This window comes from Cydia splendana, chromosome 27 (assembly GCF_910591565.1).
Source record: "Cydia splendana chromosome 27, ilCydSple1.2, whole genome shotgun sequence".
Taxonomy (NCBI): domain Eukaryota; kingdom Metazoa; phylum Arthropoda; class Insecta; order Lepidoptera; family Tortricidae; genus Cydia; species Cydia splendana.
In genome coordinates, this window is record NC_085986.1 from 3,554,212 (window position 1) to 3,575,671 (window position 21,460).

The 21,460-nt window shown below is 38.1% G+C and overlaps 2 protein-coding genes across 2 annotated transcripts in view; one reads left to right on the top strand and one right to left on the bottom strand.

The window, feature by feature from the left end:
- Window positions 1-1,276: 1,276 nt before the first annotated feature.
- On the bottom strand, window positions 1,277-6,690 carry LOC134803769 (cysteine and glycine-rich protein 2-like). Its single transcript, XM_063776606.1, has 7 exons — window positions 6,381-6,690; window positions 5,658-5,767; window positions 4,942-5,008; window positions 3,885-4,049; window positions 2,976-3,118; window positions 2,377-2,506; window positions 1,277-1,669 (listed from the first exon to the last, which is right to left on the bottom strand). Exons 1-7 carry the CDS (start codon window positions 6,502-6,504, stop codon window positions 1,662-1,664), a joined length of 747 nt encoding a protein of 248 aa, XP_063632676.1. The 5' UTR covers window positions 6,505-6,690; the 3' UTR covers window positions 1,277-1,661.
- Window positions 6,691-17,076: 10,386 nt separating this feature from the next.
- LOC134803796 (protein diaphanous) overlaps window positions 17,077-21,460 on the top strand; it is a 47,767-nt gene continuing 43,383 nt past the window's right edge. The window contains exon 1 of the mRNA XM_063776632.1: window positions 17,077-17,196. Within this exon, the coding sequence (XP_063632702.1) occupies window positions 17,113-17,196 (84 nt within the window). The 5' untranslated portion in view covers window positions 17,077-17,112. The remainder of the gene's footprint in view (window positions 17,197-21,460) is intronic.

Below are 21,460 nucleotides of genomic sequence, written 5' to 3' on the forward strand. Positions count from 1 at the left end.
GAATTCATTCACTTGTGTGTAACTTTTATCTTGTATTCCATATCATATGGTGTCAATCTAACCTGAAAAGAAAGCAACATGATATTATTATAAGTCATCATATTCCTCGCGTTTGTCCCGGCATTTTCCACGGCTCATGGGAGCCTGGGGTCCGCTTGGCAACTAATGCTTAGACCAAGCAGTTTTAAATTAAAGTACAAAAGTAACTCAAATGCCTGCTACTAACAGTTATGCATTATTTTGTCAACAATACAATTGGAATTTTTTCCCTAACTATCGTCTTTGCTTCATAGTTGTAGATAGCGTAGTTAGCGCAAGTAATCACTTGTGCATGCTTGTGCTTAGGGCTCTGAAAGGACTGGAAGTAGGAAGCAGCTATAAGCATTAAACTAATAAGATAACTTACCGGGCAATGTCGCTCCTTGTTTGATTCCGACTTTAGCTAGGCCATTCAACAATCGTAGTCAGACATTTCACTTTAGAGTGTTTTTAATATATAACCATAAATATATTCAGGAATGGCTTATATTGTTGAATATTTCGATTTTAAATCTGCAAAGAAAGTGTAGTTCGCGCCTACAAAACTTTTCTCTTTGAGAATTTTGACAACTCAGTTTGGCATTTTTTTTTTTTTTTAATTTATTTCATGACCATGGATACAAGTCTCAGTTTGGCATTTATGACTGGGTTGCTATATAAAATAAAAATTCTACCATAAAATTTTTGGTAGGAATGCGTTCATAATACGGCAATACGATTACCGATTAGTAATTTTAACGTCCTGTTATTTTATAGTTGGTGCAACGCATTTTATTTAGCAATCGTTAAGACCCCCACGTCAGCGTTAAAATTTAGCGAACCGTGCTTACGTTAGCAGGTGGTTTGGTGCAACCCGCCCTAAGAAAAAGGCAACCGGAATGGGTCGGAATAAGAATAGAATGGGTGACAAAAGCAGAATAGGACTAATTTAAGAACATGGCAAAAAACGAATGGGACGACCCTAGACGATACCCCGAGCTGGTGTGGTGAAAAATATTATCTTATATAAGGGCCGGTAAAGACGGACTGCAACCCGACTGCAACATGTATGGGAACTGTACGCCGACAGTTCCCAATACTTCTATGAAGGGTACCTCTACCTTCCATAGTTCCCATACAAATTGCAGTCCGTCTGTATCGTCAGAGGATATAACATAACCCTTTGGTTATATCCTCTAAGGTATCGTCCCTAAGATGTTTCCTATTTTCTAGATACTACCAGTCAAAATAAAGCAAATTTTCAAAAACCACAATTTATTCAACAAAACTAAACTCCCGATCACTAGTCATCACTATTGACATAAATTGTACCGGACTGCCACAGACATTTAGGACAATTCAATTTAGACGACACATTTGGCCGTGACAAATGGTTCCAATTCGCCATCCCAGTGCACGAATCTCTTTTCCATTTTTTCGGCGTTTCCGTATTAAAATTTGACGTATCTCGAAGGTATTTTGTCAGCTTTTCGATTTTTTCCGCAGCCGCCATATTCGAGGTCTTGATAGAAGCTTGGGACTCCGACCCCGGGTACGAGACCTCGGTTCCGTTGTCGTTGGTGAGGTCCCAAGAGGAGGGGGTCGAGGCGGGCGTCGCGGCTGTAAAATTTCTCATATTCAACTCAGGCACCTATGGAAAAATGGAGGAGTTATCGATCTGAAAGTTTTTGACAAAGAACCTATGGATAAGGAATTAATTTGTTGCACGATATAATTCTATTCAGATCAGGATGTAGGGGAAGGGGGTAACACGAATATAGAAGGTGAAGTAGGTATATCCAACCAGCTAATTCAGATAGTAAGGAGTGTCCAGACGGGTAACATTTTTCACCAATCTGATTAAATTGTCCGATCAAATCAGGCCGTGCGGGACGCAAACGCCAATTTGGCTCGCCGGTTATGACCGATATTACCGATAAAATGGGGCGCGGACGCAAGAATACCAATTTGTGACGCTAGTATTCGTGTTTGGGGGCATTTTTTTTTTTATTTAAAGCGCTCAAACATAACCATAAATTTAAAATTGGTGAAAGTGGCCAAATTGGCGTTTGCGTCCGCACCGCACCACCCTTCACGACCTGATTTGATCGGACAATTTAATCAGATTGGCGAAAAATTGTTCTCGTCTGGACAGGCTTGTACTAATATGTTTATTAACAAACATGCTTATTGATAGAACTTTTTATAATGTAATGCAATTATTCGACGGCGACGGGCCCGTTTCTCAAAAGCTTGTAACTTGTAATACAAGCGGATGTCACTTTGACAGTTTTTGTTAGAAAGGGACTGTATTACAAGTTACAAGCTTTGAGGTTTGAGGAATATATAGTAACTTACACTTGGAGTCCACTTCCTCTCGCTCCGCGTTGACCCGGCAGCTCGGTGGCGCCATGAAGATCAGTGGTGATGTCGTGCTAGCGCTGCCCTCCATAAACAACCTCACGTTTTCGGCGAATTGGGGGTTTTTCTGCAAATATTACATTTTTGAATAAAAATAGAAGCAATAGATCACAGAATTCACAGAAAACCAAGGTTTATGTATAACAGTGAAACAAAAGTTCTGATAAATATGGCCCAATAAGAAAAAAAAAGTAACTCGCCTCCAAACACCATCCATGGTAGCCTTGGAGTAAGAGTAGACGTCACCGATAAGCTCCAAGAAAGTCGGCTGACGTGGTTTATGGGCATGTCAAAAGTAGGCCGCCTGAATACGTAGGCAACAGAGCCCTTAGCTTTGTCTTACCAGGCCCAAACAGGAGGGCAACCAAGGCAGCGGTGGCGTAATGTCATCGCCAAAGATTGAAACGCCTATGGGTTAGCGGAAAATGATGTCCAGGATAGAGCGAAGTAGGAAAGCGGATCCCTTCACAGTACGGGACAAATGCTAAGAGGATGATGATGATGATGATGATGATGATGAAGAAGGTATAACTCACCTGCCATTGCTCAAAACAGCTCCTGAAAAACTCGGTAGGATTGTCCCTGTTGCGGCTCATGATATGTTGGTTGAAGCACGCTTCGCAGAACACTTGTCCACAGTAGATCTTGATGTTGTCCTTTGGCACTTGGTGGCATGAGCCTGGAAAGAATAAAGTGAACGTTTACCCTTTACCAGGCTAGGGGATATATATTTCCCACATACGGTACTTCAAACATGTTCTCTTTTCGATGAGTAAGACTGACATTCGATTGTCATTTTTGAACTGCCTGGTAAAGGGTTAAGATGCCGTTATGACTCCCTAGATAAGAGTACCATTCGCCATTTGACGATAATATTTCAATGTCACTGTTAGTATTAGGATGTATATTATCAATGACTAATTTTGAGACTGGGTTCCAAAAGCAGACTGGCTTTTTTGGCAGAGCAGAGATTGGCTTTGGGAGCTGATGAACGGAATAAAACCGATATCTAACAGCATTTAGGCAAATAATCGAAGGAAGTGATTTGCGGTAGGCCGTCTGGACTGTCACGTATTATGTTCAATCTTCCTAGCTTGCCTTATCCGGCAATGGCGACTCCATCAACAATTATTATCCGGATTATGAAATGCCCTAATGTGGCTCGCAAAACCAAACTGTCTTGAAGATGCGGTCACACGATGCGCAATGGAGTTGTCCAGTCGAGTTGCGGGTGTATGTGTAAGAGGGCTTAGGTCGCGTCCTGCGGATATGACGCTTAGCATCTAGGTCTTCCAGACGCTGCTGCTCAAATACCAACTCTACTTTATGTCTCATGCAGAAACGCGGTGCAGTCACGTATTATGACATGACAATGAGCCAAAAGCTATCTCCAGGCTAATTTCAAAAAGGAAAGTGCTAAGAACGGAATAAAGCTGATTACTCACAGCATCTCGCGCAGCAGCTGTGGAACGTCTGTCCACAAATCTCCACCTTGTCGGCGTCGTTGACAGGCTGCAGGCAGCGGGCGCACATACATCGCTTGCCTTCAGTGGGCTGCTCCGAGGGCTTCGCGTCCGGCTTCGCTTCGGGCTTGGGCGATTGCTGCGCGCCTGTTTGAAACAATATCGTGACTTAAAAAGCCCATTTTCTCATGACATTTTTTAGTTTGTGTCAAGGATTATTTCTGCCTGCCCTGGATGGCTGCAACTATAGAGGTATCACTTCGCGATGCAGATCCTATACTCTGTATCGTCAGAGACGTATCGTTAGGTACTTAAATAAAAGTAAACAAATAATTCGTACATTTTCGGGTAGTTATAACATTTATTGGTTAATCAACCAAATACAAAACCACCTGGAACTGTCACTGAACGACCTGCATGACTTTAACCTACATTATTTGATCGTGTAATGTTTTCTTCTACCCTCAACTGGCTTAAGGAGCCATTTGAGGGTAGATTTTGTTTACTCTTTTTTAAATACCTAAAGATACAGACTATAGGCTGGAGATAGTGCTCGAGCGATGATGAGCGCGAGGCGTACGCGCTGTGATCGTCAGTCGTAATCAACCGCCACGCGTTGATTCCGAATCCATCCAATAGAGATCAACTGCCACCATTGCCACCTAAAGCTCGGTTTTCCTAGGATTGCGGTGCCGTCATATAGCGGCCATCTCCATACAAAATAATACGGCTAAATATGGATATCGTAGTATTTTGTATGGAGACGGCCGCTATATGACGGCACCGCTATCCTAGGAAACCAGAGCTTAACGTCAGATGCCAAAGACGTGATCCCGACATGAGATCCCATCCCACACATGAAATCCCTTAGACTTCATTAAGGTAGAGGCAATTATCGACCACACGGCTCAACGGCTCTTCAAGCATGTGTTAAAACTCATTCGATTGTTATTTTTAAACTGTCAAGTGTCAACCCTGAGACCCTGACAAGGTTTAACACCTGAAGGAATAGCAGAAAGAATAAACAAAGGTGTCTTACTTTCACTAGCAGTTCCCTGCGCCTTGACTCCCGGTGCAAACTGCATCCACCAGCTATCCACATGAACCTGAACATAGATTTAATATTGTAGCCCCCTTATTCATAAACGTTTACTAAAGTTGACAAGCCGATAATAATCGTGTCCCTTTTCGACGTATTGGTATGATGGGAAGGGACAAACGATTATTGTCAGCTTGCTAACTTTAGTAAACGTTTATGAATAAGGGGGTAGGTCAATAACCCCTTTTACAAGCTTTTTATTAACTTGCAATGTACCTAACTATGTATGTACGGGTCAAATGACCCACTTCCAGACTTCCAATGAAGCTGAAAAGTTGCATACATGTGTAAGTCGGATGACAATGCAATATTATGATACCATCGAGCTGATAGAGACAGGAGGTGGCCATAGGAACTCTCTGATAAAACAAAAAAGCTGATTCTGTTTGGGGTTTTTAGAATTGTCTCCATGAGTATTAGTTGCCTGTGAAAAAAAAGTACAGTCAGCGGTAAAAGCTTGTATCAAAAATGAAATATTTGCCAAAAACTTAATACAGTGTAAACACACTTAAGGCCCTTAACCCTTTACCAGGCTAAGGGATATATATTTCCCACATACGGCACTTCAAACATGTGTTCTATTTTCGATGAGTAAGTCTGACATTCGATTGTCATTTTTGAAATATCAGCCTGGTAAAGGGTTAAGCGAACTGTACCTGTGGAGTTTCGCCGCGGAGCCTCGCAAGAACAAACGTCTTGAAGCAGTCTTCACAGAAGACATGCCCGTAGAACACCTTCAGTTTCGCGGGAATGTGTCGGCAGATGCCTGAAAAATACGTTGGTAAAATTACAAGACGCACATATGTGGCAAGGCAACCCGTGCCCACAAAGTTTTCTGTTTGTGGATACAGTACGCCGTAACTCTTTTTGATTGGCGCGGAAGCGGGGCATACCCCATCTGCACCAATTCGATAGCTGCACTAATGTCCAGAATCATTGCTGCTAAGTAGGCCGGGGCTTTAAATGGATTAACAGACTTTCTAGCACGATGGCTTCTATGTACTATGTCAGATGAAGCTTCCATATCACACATTTCGCATTTGCATGAGATGCTTGTGGACGTGTGATCGTGTTGCTATGGAGCGAGCGAAAATCCAAATTCGAGAGTTAGCCTTTCTATCGAACTTGCATATTTAAACGATAGAGATGCAAATAAATGAAGTAGTTAATGGTTCGCAATGACATGCCGTCTGAACATGATTTGACTTTTCGCGGGCTTAAAAGCGTAGAATGCGTTATTGCCAGACTAAACTACGGTTGCAATCGATTTGAATATGATTCGGATCGATTAAAATAAAGATTATGGGAAATTGAATAAGAAGAGTAGGTACTATTAAAAAAATAAAATGAAAAATAAATGAATTGTTGGTTTTACTTACAGCACGTGCCGCACATCCTGTGGAAGTTTTGTCCGTCGATTTCAATTTTGTCTTTTTCGTCTATTGGTTGAAAACATCGTGCGCAGAAGCATTTTTTCGGTACATCTTGGGTTTTAGTCTCCATTGCGATAGTTATTATTAAATTTTGTTCAAAACGGGGATGTTGATGATGGATTAATTGAAAAAAATTAATCGGGAGTCTTCAAGCTGGTGGTGTGCCGGTTGAATAATGAGAATGACAAAATAAAGGAAAAACGATTCAAAGAATTTCGAAAAGCGAATTTGAAGATGATGTTCTTTGTGCCAGTAATCAATTTAATTAAAATCAATCAAAAAAAGGTAAGTAGTTGATAAAATTAAAAAAGAAAAAAAACTTATTGTTTGCTAAGTTGGACAACATGGATTATCGAGTGATTTATTACATTTGGGACTACACTGGCAACTACGCGAATGGATGACGTCAGTGAAATGTGTCAGCGTAACGGAAAGAATTTCTTAAATTATCTGTGGTAATTAAGTATTCGTTCTGTACTTGTTTGTTATGTGCTGTTATCATGTTTTTATCGAAAAGTGTTGTTTGTGAACTTATCTTAAGTTAATTCTACTCATATTTAGTGGTAAAGATATTTAGTTATCTTATCTAGTATAGTTTGCATGATAAGGAAGTTGTATATAAGTGTTATTGGAGGTTATAACGAATGCATTCCTCTGCCTTGATGAGATCATGTTTTCGAGTTTTTATGTTAGAATACTAAAAACACAGGCATAGTTAGTGATTTTATTGATTATTTCGGTATACTAGTTTATCTTTGGAAGCTTTATTCTACGCTCAAACACTCTTTTATCTATTTATAACAAATTGTAAATAGTTAAAAGATAGGTAGAGTAATTCCCCTTGAAACTGGGATTTGACCTTAGTAGCTCTTTATTTGGTGTTTTGCAACAGCCGCTAGTCCGTATAAAATTATCAATACCTTGACTTAGGTTGCTAATTGACATTATATATCTTCAACTGCATACAATACATAATACAACTGTGAAAAAGAAGTTAGGTACTGACTGACAGTATAGTTATGTAGTCACGTTTTCTGTATCTTAATGGTAATATAATTATAAACACACAGGGCTAAATACTCAAAAACTGAAAGCAGTTTTCATTTAAAATATAAGTTTATGTATACACCTTTTAATTTGGTTGTTTACATGCAAATTGTAAAAATAAATATGTAGGTATATAACTAGTTGTAAGCTAGCTATTTACTTATTATTTAACAAAATATACAACTAAACCTATTACAAATTAAAACTTATACCTAAACACACTCGATCAATTAATTTGCAATACTGTGACCACAACAATTATTTTTCTATCTCAAATAGTCGAATAGTAAACAGTATATATATTACAACTTTGTTATTATTTTTAATGTTGTCAAAAATATTATTTGTGAGTTTATTTAAGAACCAACAAATGTGGGTGATTAACAATTTTGGTGCCAACATGAATATGTTTTTTGTGTAAATGCATAAAAATAAATAAGCATGTATGTTGTTTTAAACAGTTTTGACTTTACAACGTCTATCTCATTTCCTGAATTTAGAACTTGAAATTAACATTAACTAATTGGTTAAATGGACTGGTTAAAACATGGACCAGATTAGTGCAAAATAAGGAAGAGTGGAGAAGATTGCGGGAAGCCTTTGCCCGAAGGCACACAGAATCGGTTATCATAGATTAAGGAAAACTATAGATATAGTATAAAAATGTATTTATAAATATAAATAAATAAAATTGGTTAAATAATAGCTGTTTGCTCTTTACAGAATGGTCCACCTGAATGTACAAAACAGCAAAATGTCCCGCCAAGAGAAAGCGAAGAGTGGCTTTGTAAGTATATTAGTTTGTTAGTACAAAAAAAAACTAAGCACTCGGTCACAGAATAAATAGTGCCGAAGTACTAGGTACAGAAGGTTCATTCTCTAACAAAGCGCATCTATTATGACAGATATGACCGCTAGGTGACGGTGCGCGGCAACTCTATGGCTAGACACCAAAATTGGTGTGGGTCGCACGTAATAGCGTCGCGCAGTGAGCCACACCTGACTCGGTGTTTCAGGTCTCGCCAATCCGGCACGCCGAGTATTAGCGACTCGGGTGACCCACTCTATACTCATAATCACACAGAAGGGTTGCATTAGATATGTATGGAAAATTTATGTTCTTTTTCTAAAACTTTATTTGGCAGTTCCAATCTGGCACAAAATTTGTATTCTGGTTATTCTAAAGAATGTTTGGACCGTATATCTTGTACTTGATCATACCATGGCAGGAATCAGGTACAGATGTGACAATTAAGAGCCAACGGGAGTGGTCATTTCTCCATACAAACGTACTCCTCGTTTTCCTCCGTGGTTTTTGAAGCTAGAGCAATGATTTTTTCAACACAGATTAATATTGTCAATATCTGTGTCGGACCGTTTTGCTTTTTTTGATATTTTTGTTTTTTAAGGCGCTAGAGCCCTTCAAAAATGGCCAAAATGGCCTAATTGACTATGCCGCAATGAGAGGCATGGCATTCAAAACTGATAACAATTAGCCAAAAAAGCAAAACGGTCCGACACAGATAATTTCATAGTCATTTAGATTTCCAAATTTGGTTACGATTGGTTAAGTTTTGGAGGAGGAAACAGAGGAGTACGAAACCTCGATTTTTGAGATTTTTACGCAGGATTTTTCGCCTTGTCCTTATCGCACTTCTTTTAGGTGCCGCTTCCGTTAGCGAGACGGGTATATTTACCTAAAATATTTAAAACTCAGCTCCTGTTTCGTCTTAAGAATTCGTTACGCAGGCGCGGTTCCGGGCGGCGCGTGAACGTTTTACATATAAAACGCTCACACCCCGCCCTGTAAACGCGCCTGTGTGACCGGAACCTTTACATCTGTCCTTAATTAAAACCATACATTGTCAGATCCGCCAGACACTTCTGCCAGAAACATCTGAAGGAGAGATCTTTACATATGACATATATTCCTAGCTATTGTATGCTTGTATGACAATTAGTATTGTCAATTAGATGCCTGTAGCAGTTCCATTTTGTTCCATTTTAAGTAAAAGACTCCTTCATCATAATTATACTTCGATTTTTTTAGCATTAAAAAAAGGTGAACATTATCGATGTCTTTTATTTAATTGAAAAACGCTTTTTAAAAATTATAGTGACCATCACTTTTATGAAAGCAAAAGAATGTAAATGAATGTTTATGATAAATAATCCATACTATACATATAATAATATAATAAAAAACAAAATATAAAAGCAAGCAGCCATCCATACAACTACTATTTTATCTAAAGTACTAACAAACACAATATATATTGGGGAAACCGATGCTCCTAAAGATAAAATACCGACTTTTAAAGTCGAGAAAAGAAAAAAATTCTAATATAATATAATAAAAGGAAGTCTGTCTGTCTGTCTGTCTGTTACCCCTTCACGCTTAAACCGCTGAACCGATTTAGATGAAATTTGGAATAGAGATAGTTTGAGTCCCGGGGAAGGACAAAGGGTAGTTTTCATTCAAGAAATCACCCTTAAAGGGGGTGAAAAGGGGAGTTGAAGTTTGTTTGTACGCAGATTGAATAAAATAATAGCTACCTACCGAAATTAATAATTCCACGATGACGAAGTCGCGGGCAAAAGCTAGTTGTTACATATTTGCTGTGACGTATTCAAGTGTTTTTCAATAAAAAGACACGTCAATTCAAGATCGCTTAGGCCTTCTTTCTAATGCTAAAAAAAACTAAATGTAGTAGATATGACTATTTCATAATTTAATAATGATGATGCAAAATTTAAAAATTATACACACAGCTGCTGCACACAGCATGGTATAATCACAGTATAATAAATAGTACTAACGTACAGTATGGACACTCCCTGCCTCCCGTTGAAAGTGCCGCCCACCCGCTCTCGGTTACCGCACAGTTACCGGCTGGCAAGGACGCGACGACGCGGTGCGCAGAGCGGAGGCCACGTAAAATATTCAAATATTTAACAAATATTTACAAAACCTATCAGAACACACTGAAAACAACACAATATCTATATGAACAAAAAATCATGTTTTCAACTTACGTAATATTTTTGTGGCCTGAATTTCCTTACAATAATGTTGTTACTTCGTTTATACTGATTCAAAATAGGAAACTATTGTATAAATCGAGCTTAGATACCCACCTTTTAACATACTTAATACGATTCTTATTTCTTCCTAATTTGCGCAATGAGTTTTGAGTCATTGAGGTCATCGAACTTGACAACAAAATGACGGAAACCCTAGCACGTCTTATCTCACTCACACAAGCATGGTACGCGTTCACCTACACGAGCTTAGACTGTGTGCGTAGGAACGCGTTTGTTTCATACATTTGATCGCCAGTGTCCGAGGTGTGGTATAATAATATACTCCGCCTGGTACTCTCTGCCCGTCTTTTCGTGGTCACGTGACTGACACAAGCCTACGTCATCATGCGACAGCGCTATATGATAATATGCGATAGCGCTATATAAAGTGGCAATGTTATTGTGACCAGGGGCGTATTTTGAAATTTCGCGCCCCGGGCCAATACGTTTCGCCGCCCCAGAAGTCAAGGAAGAAAAACAAAATGCAATTCGCCAGGGGCGCCATACGGCCGATATACCGCCCCTGGCGGATTGGCGCCCCGGGCCATGGCCCGGATGGCCCTAGGGTAAATACGCCCCTGATTGTGACGTAGGCTTGTGTCACTCTGGGAAGAGAAGACCATGTTCTATTAGACTATACTGTACAGTACTTTTAATTCTAGATACCTAATTTGACAATTGTACCAAAAATCAATTAGGCAGCAATTAATTAACTATTATAATATTATATTATTCAGCCTATATACGTCCCAACGCTGGGCGCAGGCCTCCTCTCAAGTCTCATGCGCGAGAGGGCTTGGGCTATAGTCCCCACGCTAGCCCAAAGCGGTATGGGGACATCACATACACCTTTGAATTTCTTATGTAAGAATTAGCTATTAATTAAAAAAATGAGGCACCTCTCTATCTGTATGACAAGAAGTTTAAGAACACTCCTTTTATGCTACTAACACAACAGATCAAGGTGTGTACATAATAAACACGTATTCACACGTTGCACCTTATTCCATAGACAGTAATGCTATAATTGTATAGATATTTTAGCCAGCTGTGCGACCTTGAGACGTGATTCACCCACGTTATACCGTGACTACACCCGATTAGACATGTATGGTTGGCATGACAGTAATCACTTAATTAGGGAAATATATTTATAAATTATAATTATCAGAGGTTGGAAACAGTGAGCGAAGTACCTAAGTAATAATGTAATTAGGTACGGTACCTAAATGTTAGAGATGCCACGAACAACTATTAAGCATTCGACCTATTCGGCCACTTTGCCGAATACTCGGTATTCGGCCGAATGTTGCCTACTATTCGGTCGAATACCGAATATCTGTTGCACCTGCCTAAAAAGAAAAATTACACAAAAAAAATAACCAAAAACTAGGTATATTTAATATTTAAAATGTGTTTTTGGAAAATAGTTAAATACGAAGGCACGATTTTGAGCATTTGTTGATTACAAAATATTTTGTTTTTATCATGGGTCTGATTTGATTGACTCTAACTACATTAATTAATTCTGTTCAATATATAAATATGTATTAGCAAACGTTGTGCTTTGTTGGCGAACAGTTTTCATAATAATTGTGACTCAAAATGTTCGCATGTCATGCCGAATTATCGGTCGCCGAATATTCGGTATCCGGCCGAGAGAGGGACCGAATATTCGGTATTCAACCAAATTCACTATTCGGGGCATCTATACTAAATATTTAATTTACTGTGCTAAAATGTGTCCGGCCGAATCCGAAGATTCGGTTTTGCTCTAGTTTCGGCCGAAACATGAATTTTATGCCGAAACCTGCAGAAACCGAAATTCCGGTCTAAGAGAGTTGGTTAGGAACGTCATAATTTCATAGAAGTTGTACTTTTAAAATAAGGCCAAGCGCGCACTACGATTTTAATATTTGCGACACGATTTTAGAATCTCGCTGTAATATGTATGTTATATATTTTTTGTCGTATATATAAATACATATCTACGTTGCATTTCTGCGACAAAATTATCGCACAACAAAAAGTAGTGCGCTTGGCCTAACACTTGCACAGTCTGTGCTATCAAAATCGCTGCCAACTTAGCTTGGTCTAACGGCGCGATTCGGGAAATGAATTAGAGATTAACTAGATACGATATAGTAAAGATTATCTTTACTATAGATGGTCAAGCAAATCTTGTCAGTAGAAAAAGGCGCGAAATTCAAATTTTGTATGAGACGATATCCCTTCGCGCCTACATTTTTCAAATTTGCCGCCTTTTTCTACTGACAAGATCTGCTTGACCAAGTTTATTTCATATCTAGTGAATCGCGTAATGGCTCCTCTACACGATGGGCCAGCGCCGGCCACTCCAAGGGACGCATTTATGTGATATTGCTATCTCATTCTACCGCATGGCTGCGTCCCTTGGAGTGGCCAGCGCTGGCCCATCGTGTAGAGGAGCCATAATTCATTTCCCGAATCGAGTCGTAACTCTATTAGTGTGCTATCTGTACCTGTACTGTATCGTGACGATAACTGCCCTTATCTTGCAATACTACAGTTTTCAGGTGACAAGCATATAAAGCACCCGGATAATCGGTATACACCTACGGTATACGCTATACCCGGTTTTTGTGATATTGAGTCGAGTTTTTGAAGTGTGAAAATATTTTGGATAAAGCGTGAGAATTATTAAGTGTGTGATTTTGAGTTAACATATAAATTGATCCGTTTTTGCCCTTATTTTACAATAGACTGATAATATCTTACCCCTAAGGCCAGCGGTTCTCAAACTTTGGTGACGGAACCCTTTTTGGAAAGCGAAATACTTATATGCAATTTTAAGAAAAATTTAGTAACATATAGACAAGCTGGGTTTTGTGTTTAGGTTTAGAGCACATTTTGATAATGGCTGCCTCAGGCTGTCGTAGTTAATTTAGTAGATCTCATTAAAACGCCCACGGATATAGTCCTATACTAGTTTAAATTTTTCTGTACTTTTAACTCTGTTTTTCCATCACCATGAAATCACGCGCATAGTAAAACTAGTGAAGCATAACCACACAAATTTGAACCTTCATCCATTGTTTTATGTTTTAAAATTAAAATTGACAGGAAAATCCGACCTTGCTCTTATCTGTTTTAAATACACTCTGTTTTACGGTCACTGTGTTTACTGTTTAGGTAATGAATGTCCTTAAAAACGGTATTAATGGTTCCCTGATCATTTCATTTGCTTCCATGTTTGCGATATGTACTCATATGAAATGTAAAATAAATAAATAAAATGATTTCTAGGGCTTAACATGGGCTGTTGTATTGTATGTACATAGTATAAAATGGTATGCAACTCACTTTATAAGTAAAATTGCACCTATCGCTGGCCCAATTACAGGGTTCTATGTTTCACGTTTACCGAACTGAAATTTGAACATTGTCATTCATATAGTCCGTTTTTTTAGCATTAGAAAGAAGGTAAGCGTCAAGATGACGTCTTTTTATTAAAAAACACTTTTTAAAAATAAGTCACAGCAAATATATAACAATTATAAATCATATACGACTATTTACATTCTTTTGCTTTCATAAATAATATAAATTCATTTTTAAAAGCGTTTTTCAATCATTTTCAATAAAAAGACACGTCAAGATTGTTTACCTTTTTTCTAATGCTAAAAAAACGAACTATTAAGTCGAATCTTGAAAATGTAACATAGAAATTTGTAATATTGAGCCAGTGCTATGTCACTGAGCCAGTGCTAGGCCATCTCGCGCTTTTACTAAAACTAAACGTGTATATGCCGTGTATGTACATATAAACTGTTTTTATAACCCAAATATAAAACGATAGTTCGATTGGCCCAGCTACACAGTCTGACTCGTTTTGTATTACTAAAACTGATTGTTAAATTGGGTAGATTAAGGCCCAGTTGCACCAACCACATTTAACAGACTGATTAACGTCAAACAGCATCAGTGAAGTAAGAAATTTCCCATCCAAAAAAAATTTGCGAACGCTTTAACGGTGACAAACGGTTTGGTGCAACCGACCCTAAGTAGTAAATTGGCCAATTTAACTGACAATTTACTCATTTTACTTTCTGAGATGTAAAACAAACTTCAACCCGTTTAATGTTAAATTTCGAGAGTAACAACATTCACAAGACAATAGTTAAAGATTAAGCAAATTTCTACACCCAAGAATCATAAAATCGGGTCATTTTACATAGAAACTTCCATAGGAATATCCCGTTTTCGTTGCTCTCTGGTGTACCGGTGTTGCATTGTTTTGTAAACAAATCGCCGCTTCCTTAGATTATGCTTGTTGGTAAACCAAACCGATCGATTATGCAAGCGTATAATGTAAATAATGTTAAAGGCTGCACGGTTTTGGCAATTAGGCATGGATCTTAATTAGTTTTGTTGGGCATTTTCCGCAAAACGACAACCACTGTGCCTATTTTGCGTGAAACGAGGTAGCGCTACTCTAACCACCCCAGCTCGTCCACGAAACCTAGCAAGGTCTTCAGGTTGCTAACTGCCTCCTTCAGTGTGCACGGCCTATAGTCTGTATTAGGGAATGCAAATCGGTTATTTTCGGTTATTTTTTGTATGGAAATTATCGGTTATTAACCGAAACCGCGGTTATTTCCATACAAAAAATAACCGATTTGCATTCCCTAGTCTGTATCTTTAGGTATTTAAATAAAAGTAAACAAAATCTACCCTCAAACGGCTCCTTAAGCCAGTTGAGGTTAGATGAAAATTGAAAACATTACATGATCAAATGATGTAGGTTGAAGTCAGGTCGTTCAGTGACAGATCCAGGCGGTTTTGTATTTGGTTGGTTAACCAATAATTGTTTGTTTACTTTTATTTAAATACCTAAAGATACAGAGTATTGGTATTTGCTGCTTAATACGGTCGAAAGTATTAATTTATGACCCATTTCGTACCTTGTCACATCAATCAATATGAAAGTCGTTTGTGCGTTTTTTCAGTGTCTACACACACATATAAAGGAACTTTTTTTATATATTTAGATAAGGAGATATTTTGAAACGCAATGATACTGTATTTTTATCGTTCGTTGATAATAATAAGATTAGGTATCTCGAACAATGTCCTACTTTAGTTGTCATTGATTACTCACACCGGACGCATTGCAACAGTTTGAGAACCCCGTCGCTAAAACTATTTTAATTGTAATTTTATAAAATTTGCTCGACATGTGTCGATCTGTATAGAATGTTGCGAATATTTGGATCCGCATCCGCAACCGCGGAACTTCCGCATTATTTTCAACATCCGCATCCGCATAAAATCGATGCGATGCGAACAGGCTTGTACAGAAACGTCTTAGAACGTCGTCATTACCTATAACGAAATCATCTAGATCCAGAAAAGTCGGCCAAATCACTGTTTATTAAATATGTATAACGCTCTTCTTCATCAATCAATCTTGCTCAAATACTAAACGATTCCTTTTTTATAGATAAAAATGACTAAAATGTAATAGTTGATGTTTTTTAAGTACCTTTTAAATATGCATCCGCGGATGTCAAAAAATCTACATCCGCAACATCCCTGGTTTAGAAGATCCTCAACAGGAGCATTGCGTAACGCGAGCGCACGTGTATATAGGTACTCCTGTTGGTTCTCTTAGAGTCCCGTGGGAGTTTTACTTATTACTAAATTGACAGTTCGATTGGCTCGATTTCGTTGATTAGTCCGATCGAGTCCGATCCAAGGATTTTACTACAAAATTTGCAGCAGAATGTTGGATAGAAAATTAGCTAATAGAACTGTCTAGGGTTGTAAAAAAACGGTTTTTTTTCTGACTTTAAAAAAAACATGAAAAAAAACCGTGAAAAAAAACCGTTTTTTTCCTGGAGTACGTTTTTTTTCTGGAGTACGTTTTTTTTCAAAAGTATGAAAACTCAAAATTTGCAAGGCAGTCAATACTTTTATACGGTTGTTTTACTTGTTTTAGACTTTATGTTAACCATTAAACCAATTTAATTTAACAACTTTGATTAATAACAACATAAATGAAATCTGTAGTGGTAGTTATCGCAATTTACTGTTGGCAACACCAACGCCTCTCGTCGCCGCATCGGGGAATTCAGGGATTCCCCAAAAATTACTTAGTTTTAAGTTACTTATATAAATAAATCACGAAAAACCGTTATTGTGGCATATTTTTGTTCATCTGAAAAAAAACCTAATTTAGAAAAAAAAACCATGGTGCCAGGTTTTTTTTCAAGTTTTTTTTCATAAATTTTGAAAAAAAACATTTATTTTTTTTTCTATTTGCAACCCTAGAACTGTCATAAGCAATAGAGCTTACTTTTGCTGCTAACTGTACTATAGGTACCTACTGATTTTCAACAAGACCCTTTACAAGAGAAAACCGTGTAAACTAAATATTTACTGTCGAACTATACATATGTATTTATTACAATATGTACATGTGTGCCAAAACTTTTCAAATTAGAACTTTTCATAATGTGTTTTGTGATATGTACTAAATTGTGACTTGATTGTGTAAACTCTAACGATGGACGAAAGTGAACAAGAACACGTGAAAAAGTACAAAAGTTTGCCGAGGTTAAAAAGGAAAGAGACATGGCGGAAGAGCAGGGTAAGCATACTTTTTTAAAGGGGCCCACTGATTACTAGTTCGCCGGACGATATCAGCCTGTCAGTTAAACGCAAAATTTGATAGATCCGAACAACTCAGGCCGATATCGTCCGGCGAACTGGTAATCAGTGGGCCCCTTAAGAGAGACACCGAGTGTATTGTATTTATTGTATTGTAGCACGGGCAGGTTTCCGCAACTCGATGTCTAGTATTAGACTAGCGATTCTAAAAAGGCCGTCGTCTACAATAATGATACAACGCAGTGCGTGTATAACACCCAGTGTCATTTAAAAAGCCAAATACAGCGCCTGATGTTCTCATCTCGAGCGAACTCAATTACGTAAACACATAAAATTACAATAATACTTTAACACCATTTTAACACGTGTAAACATAGGTAGAAATATTCATAAAACTTTTCAACCGCTTCGCAATTGACCAGAATAGTCTAATCTTTTACTACGCACACTCATGGTATAATAATATACTCCGCCTGGTACTCCATTCCCGTCTTTTCTAGGTCACCTAACTGACACGGGCTTACGTCATCATGCGACAGCGCTATATGATAATATGCGATAGCGCTATATATAGCGGCCATGTTGTTGTGACGTAGCCCCGTGTCACTCTGGGAATGGAAGACCATGTTTTATTAGACTATGCGCACACTTATGTCTGTATCTTTAGGTATTTAAATAAAAGTAAACAAACAATTTGTACATTTTCGGGTAGTTATATATAACATTTTTTGGTTAACCGACTAATTACAAAACCGCCTGGATCAGTCACTGAACGACCTGACTTTAACCTACATTATTTGATCATGTAATGTTTTCATCTACCCTCAACTGGCTTGAGGAGCCATTTGAGGGTAGATTTTGTTTACTTTTATTTAAATATCTAAAGATACAGAGTATAGGGCGGATACAGACGGACTGCAATCCGACTGCAACTTGTATGGGAACTGCACGCCGACGTTGTAGTTGGCGTGCAGTTCCCATACAAAGTTACAAACTGCAGTCCGTCTGTATCAGCCCTTACGAGTATACAGGATGGCCAAAAAGTAAAAGTTGCTCAGTATAATCCCAAAGCCTCCCTGGCAACGGGAATGCACTTATTTTTTGGCCACCGTCACAGAATAAATAACAGTAATACTACCGTACAGAAAGGACACTTCCTATTACAACACCGAAGTTTAACAGCGATTCAGGGTCGAATCATGATATCCCTTTCTAACTTATGGCACCATCCCTTTCGACTATAGGGTTGTCAAAATTCAAGTGATTATCTTATCTGTGGCCGTGCACGCAAAGGGGCGTCAAGTGGTGCCAACCCTATTGCTCGGAGCAATGCTGAGCCGAACGGAGCTGAGTTTGCCCGAAGTCAGGAGTGGCCACCCACGGTGACCGTGTATAACGTTTTGCGAATGGGCCAACGGCACTGACCTACCGCGAGCATATGATATCATCATCATCATCGTTTTTAATAACGCTGACCTCATTTTGGCCCGTTTTCAAACAATTTCTTGGTAGTGAAATTGTATAGTATTAAAAGGTGTGTGTTTAAAACTTAATTTGCTTGTGACTTTATTAAGTGACAGTTTGATAGTCGACAGGAGACATACTTTATAAAGTACTGTATGTTTCCGTAAAGAAAACAGATTTTACAGGACATATGGTGCTACTTTACTGCACTAGTGCGATAATTAGCACATGTACGTGACTATGTCGAAAATTTAAAGGGCCATATGTATTATTATGTAGGTATGTTCTGTAAAACGTTGTATGATACATGTGCGAATAGGTAATTCGCAACTCGTGTTGCCAATTTATCACCACTCATTGCGGATTTACTATTTTTCGCACTTGTATCGTAATGTACTTTATGTACTATGTATTATAAAATTCAAATTCAAAGTTTATGTATTATTAAATGCAGACATGATATTATCAGTCAGAAAGAGTCAGAATGATGTAATGTTTATATTACTTTTAAGAATTCATATTAATAATTAACTCTAATTTTTTTTTTAATGATATATTTAGTCCAGCTATTTAGTCCATCTCTTTCACCGAGCTAAGTCTACTTAAGTAGTTTATTTTTAATTATCTACATCATAATCTCATACTCATCGAACTTTGTCATCGCTTAATATTTTGCATAAAAAAACACCGCAATTCTCCAATGATCCATGACAATGACAAACCGTCATATTTCTATAAAGACGTATGTGCAGTACAAGTTATAGAAAACATACGACCTTTTGATATTTACAGTAGCGTGGGTGTGGTATCGTTTACCCGTTTTTAAACATCATTATAATTCGTGCCAATGTCAACGGCCTCTGACTTTTGGCTACAAAGAAATATCAACCTTATGCAGTAAATAATAGAACTTAAATTCTAATGATCTCAGTTGTCACTTGTGTCCTTTTGGTTTTGGAGTGGACGGTTGTATCATCAACAAATAAAGTGGCGCGCGTCTATAAAGGATTAACTACAATTGCTTTTTATTTTATATTAGACTCTATTTCAGTAATAATAAAGTTCAAAATGCTAGTTACTCTAGTCAGTATGGCAGTTTGTGTTGTGGTTTTGTTATAATGAGCTTATGTGATTGTAATAGAGTTTAAACTTGCATGACACTTTATTTTATAGACGCAAATTGATGTTGCCAGCTCGGTAATGAAGAAGCCTAAAATGAATAGTAGTTTTCATTGTAATTTAAATCGTATGCCTTAAGAAATACAGTTGCTAATCTGTCTGTATTTGTTTGTATTTTGGGAATGTGTCAAAGAGTGGATGACAAGATTGACAAGTGATGAGAGACTGTTTCCTACTGTGTTTTTTAGGAAAAGCACCAATATTTAACCCTTATGGAAGTATCATATTGAATAAAGACAACAATAGTACCTTTTGCATGATAATGTCACAATTTTGTTACGCATTACAGTAGCAATGGAAATGTTAAAGTACCTCAACTAGTGCCAAATTATTTTTCCACCCATTTCTTCGAATCCAAGCAATAACACTTTACAAAATGTCATATCCCCTACGAAGATACATCTAACCGTTCAATAATAAACCTTATTTAAATTATAATACAGTCTAGAATCGATAAACCTGTTGTTTGCCTCAGTACATATGTCAGCACTCAAATGTGTACTCATCTACATCTATTTTAAACTATGGCATAATACACTTTAAATTCCAAATAGTCTTAACAACATAGAATTGAGATGAATGTTAAGACATTTTATGATATAGTAAGATTTTGCATTTGTATTTTAAGACACGTTTTGAGTTGTTCTCGTTGCTTGCATATATAGTTGCTATTCACTGAACTAGTAGGTAGAATCATCTGTGCCTTCAGATAGCTCAGCCAGTGTTGCCAACAAAATGGAAAATTTTGGTGCCAAAGCGTGTGAAAATATGCCAGATCTGGCATCATTTATGCCAAGTTGGCAACACTGAGCTCAGTCACACCATAGAGAAATATAATTAAAGAAAGAGTGGTAACTCTATACATCAGTTTTCTTACCAAAACGCGAGTTATTTCGTAGTCGACATCTAGCATCAAGTAGCGGAATTTATCACAATTACCTACTGCTTTTTTGAGGGCCACAAAGACGGTTTTGCATTGTAGCATTTGTAGCCCCGGGCCGCAAGATGAATTAGATTAAAGGTGACGTTCGAAGGCTATCTATCTATACCAGGCGGCTTAACACGGTCGCGTTTTTATCCCTTGTCACCATGCCTGTCACGTTCTAACAAGTATGTAAGTGCGAAAGGGACGCGCATAGTGATAGTCGATAAAAATGGAACCGTGCTGAGCCCGCAGGATAGGGCGCCCTGGTGGAATGTCATCGATCCCAATGCGCCCTCACGAACGGCAAAGAGGGTGAAACGCCGGAGTGGGTTTAGTGGGTAGGGCCAAACTCTTTCCCCCCCTCTCGCCAACAGAGGGATAAGGAGTGGCGAGTCCCACACCGTGCGTAAATGCATTCCCACTCCGTCAAAAAATAAAGGATCACCTGGTGGGCCACCTAAAGAAGATCAGCGGGCCGCAGGTTGAGAGACATAATTTTTAGCTTGTAAGGTTTTTATAATAATATGTATGCTAGTTTTAAGGTATTTATAACTATGGGCCAATAGTTGCCAGAGAATAAAATATTTTCATTTCATTTCATATTAGATGGAGCATTTTCCTAAAGGGGTTATTAACACCGGATACTTTGCTGTCTTGATGCTAAGAGGGACAAGGA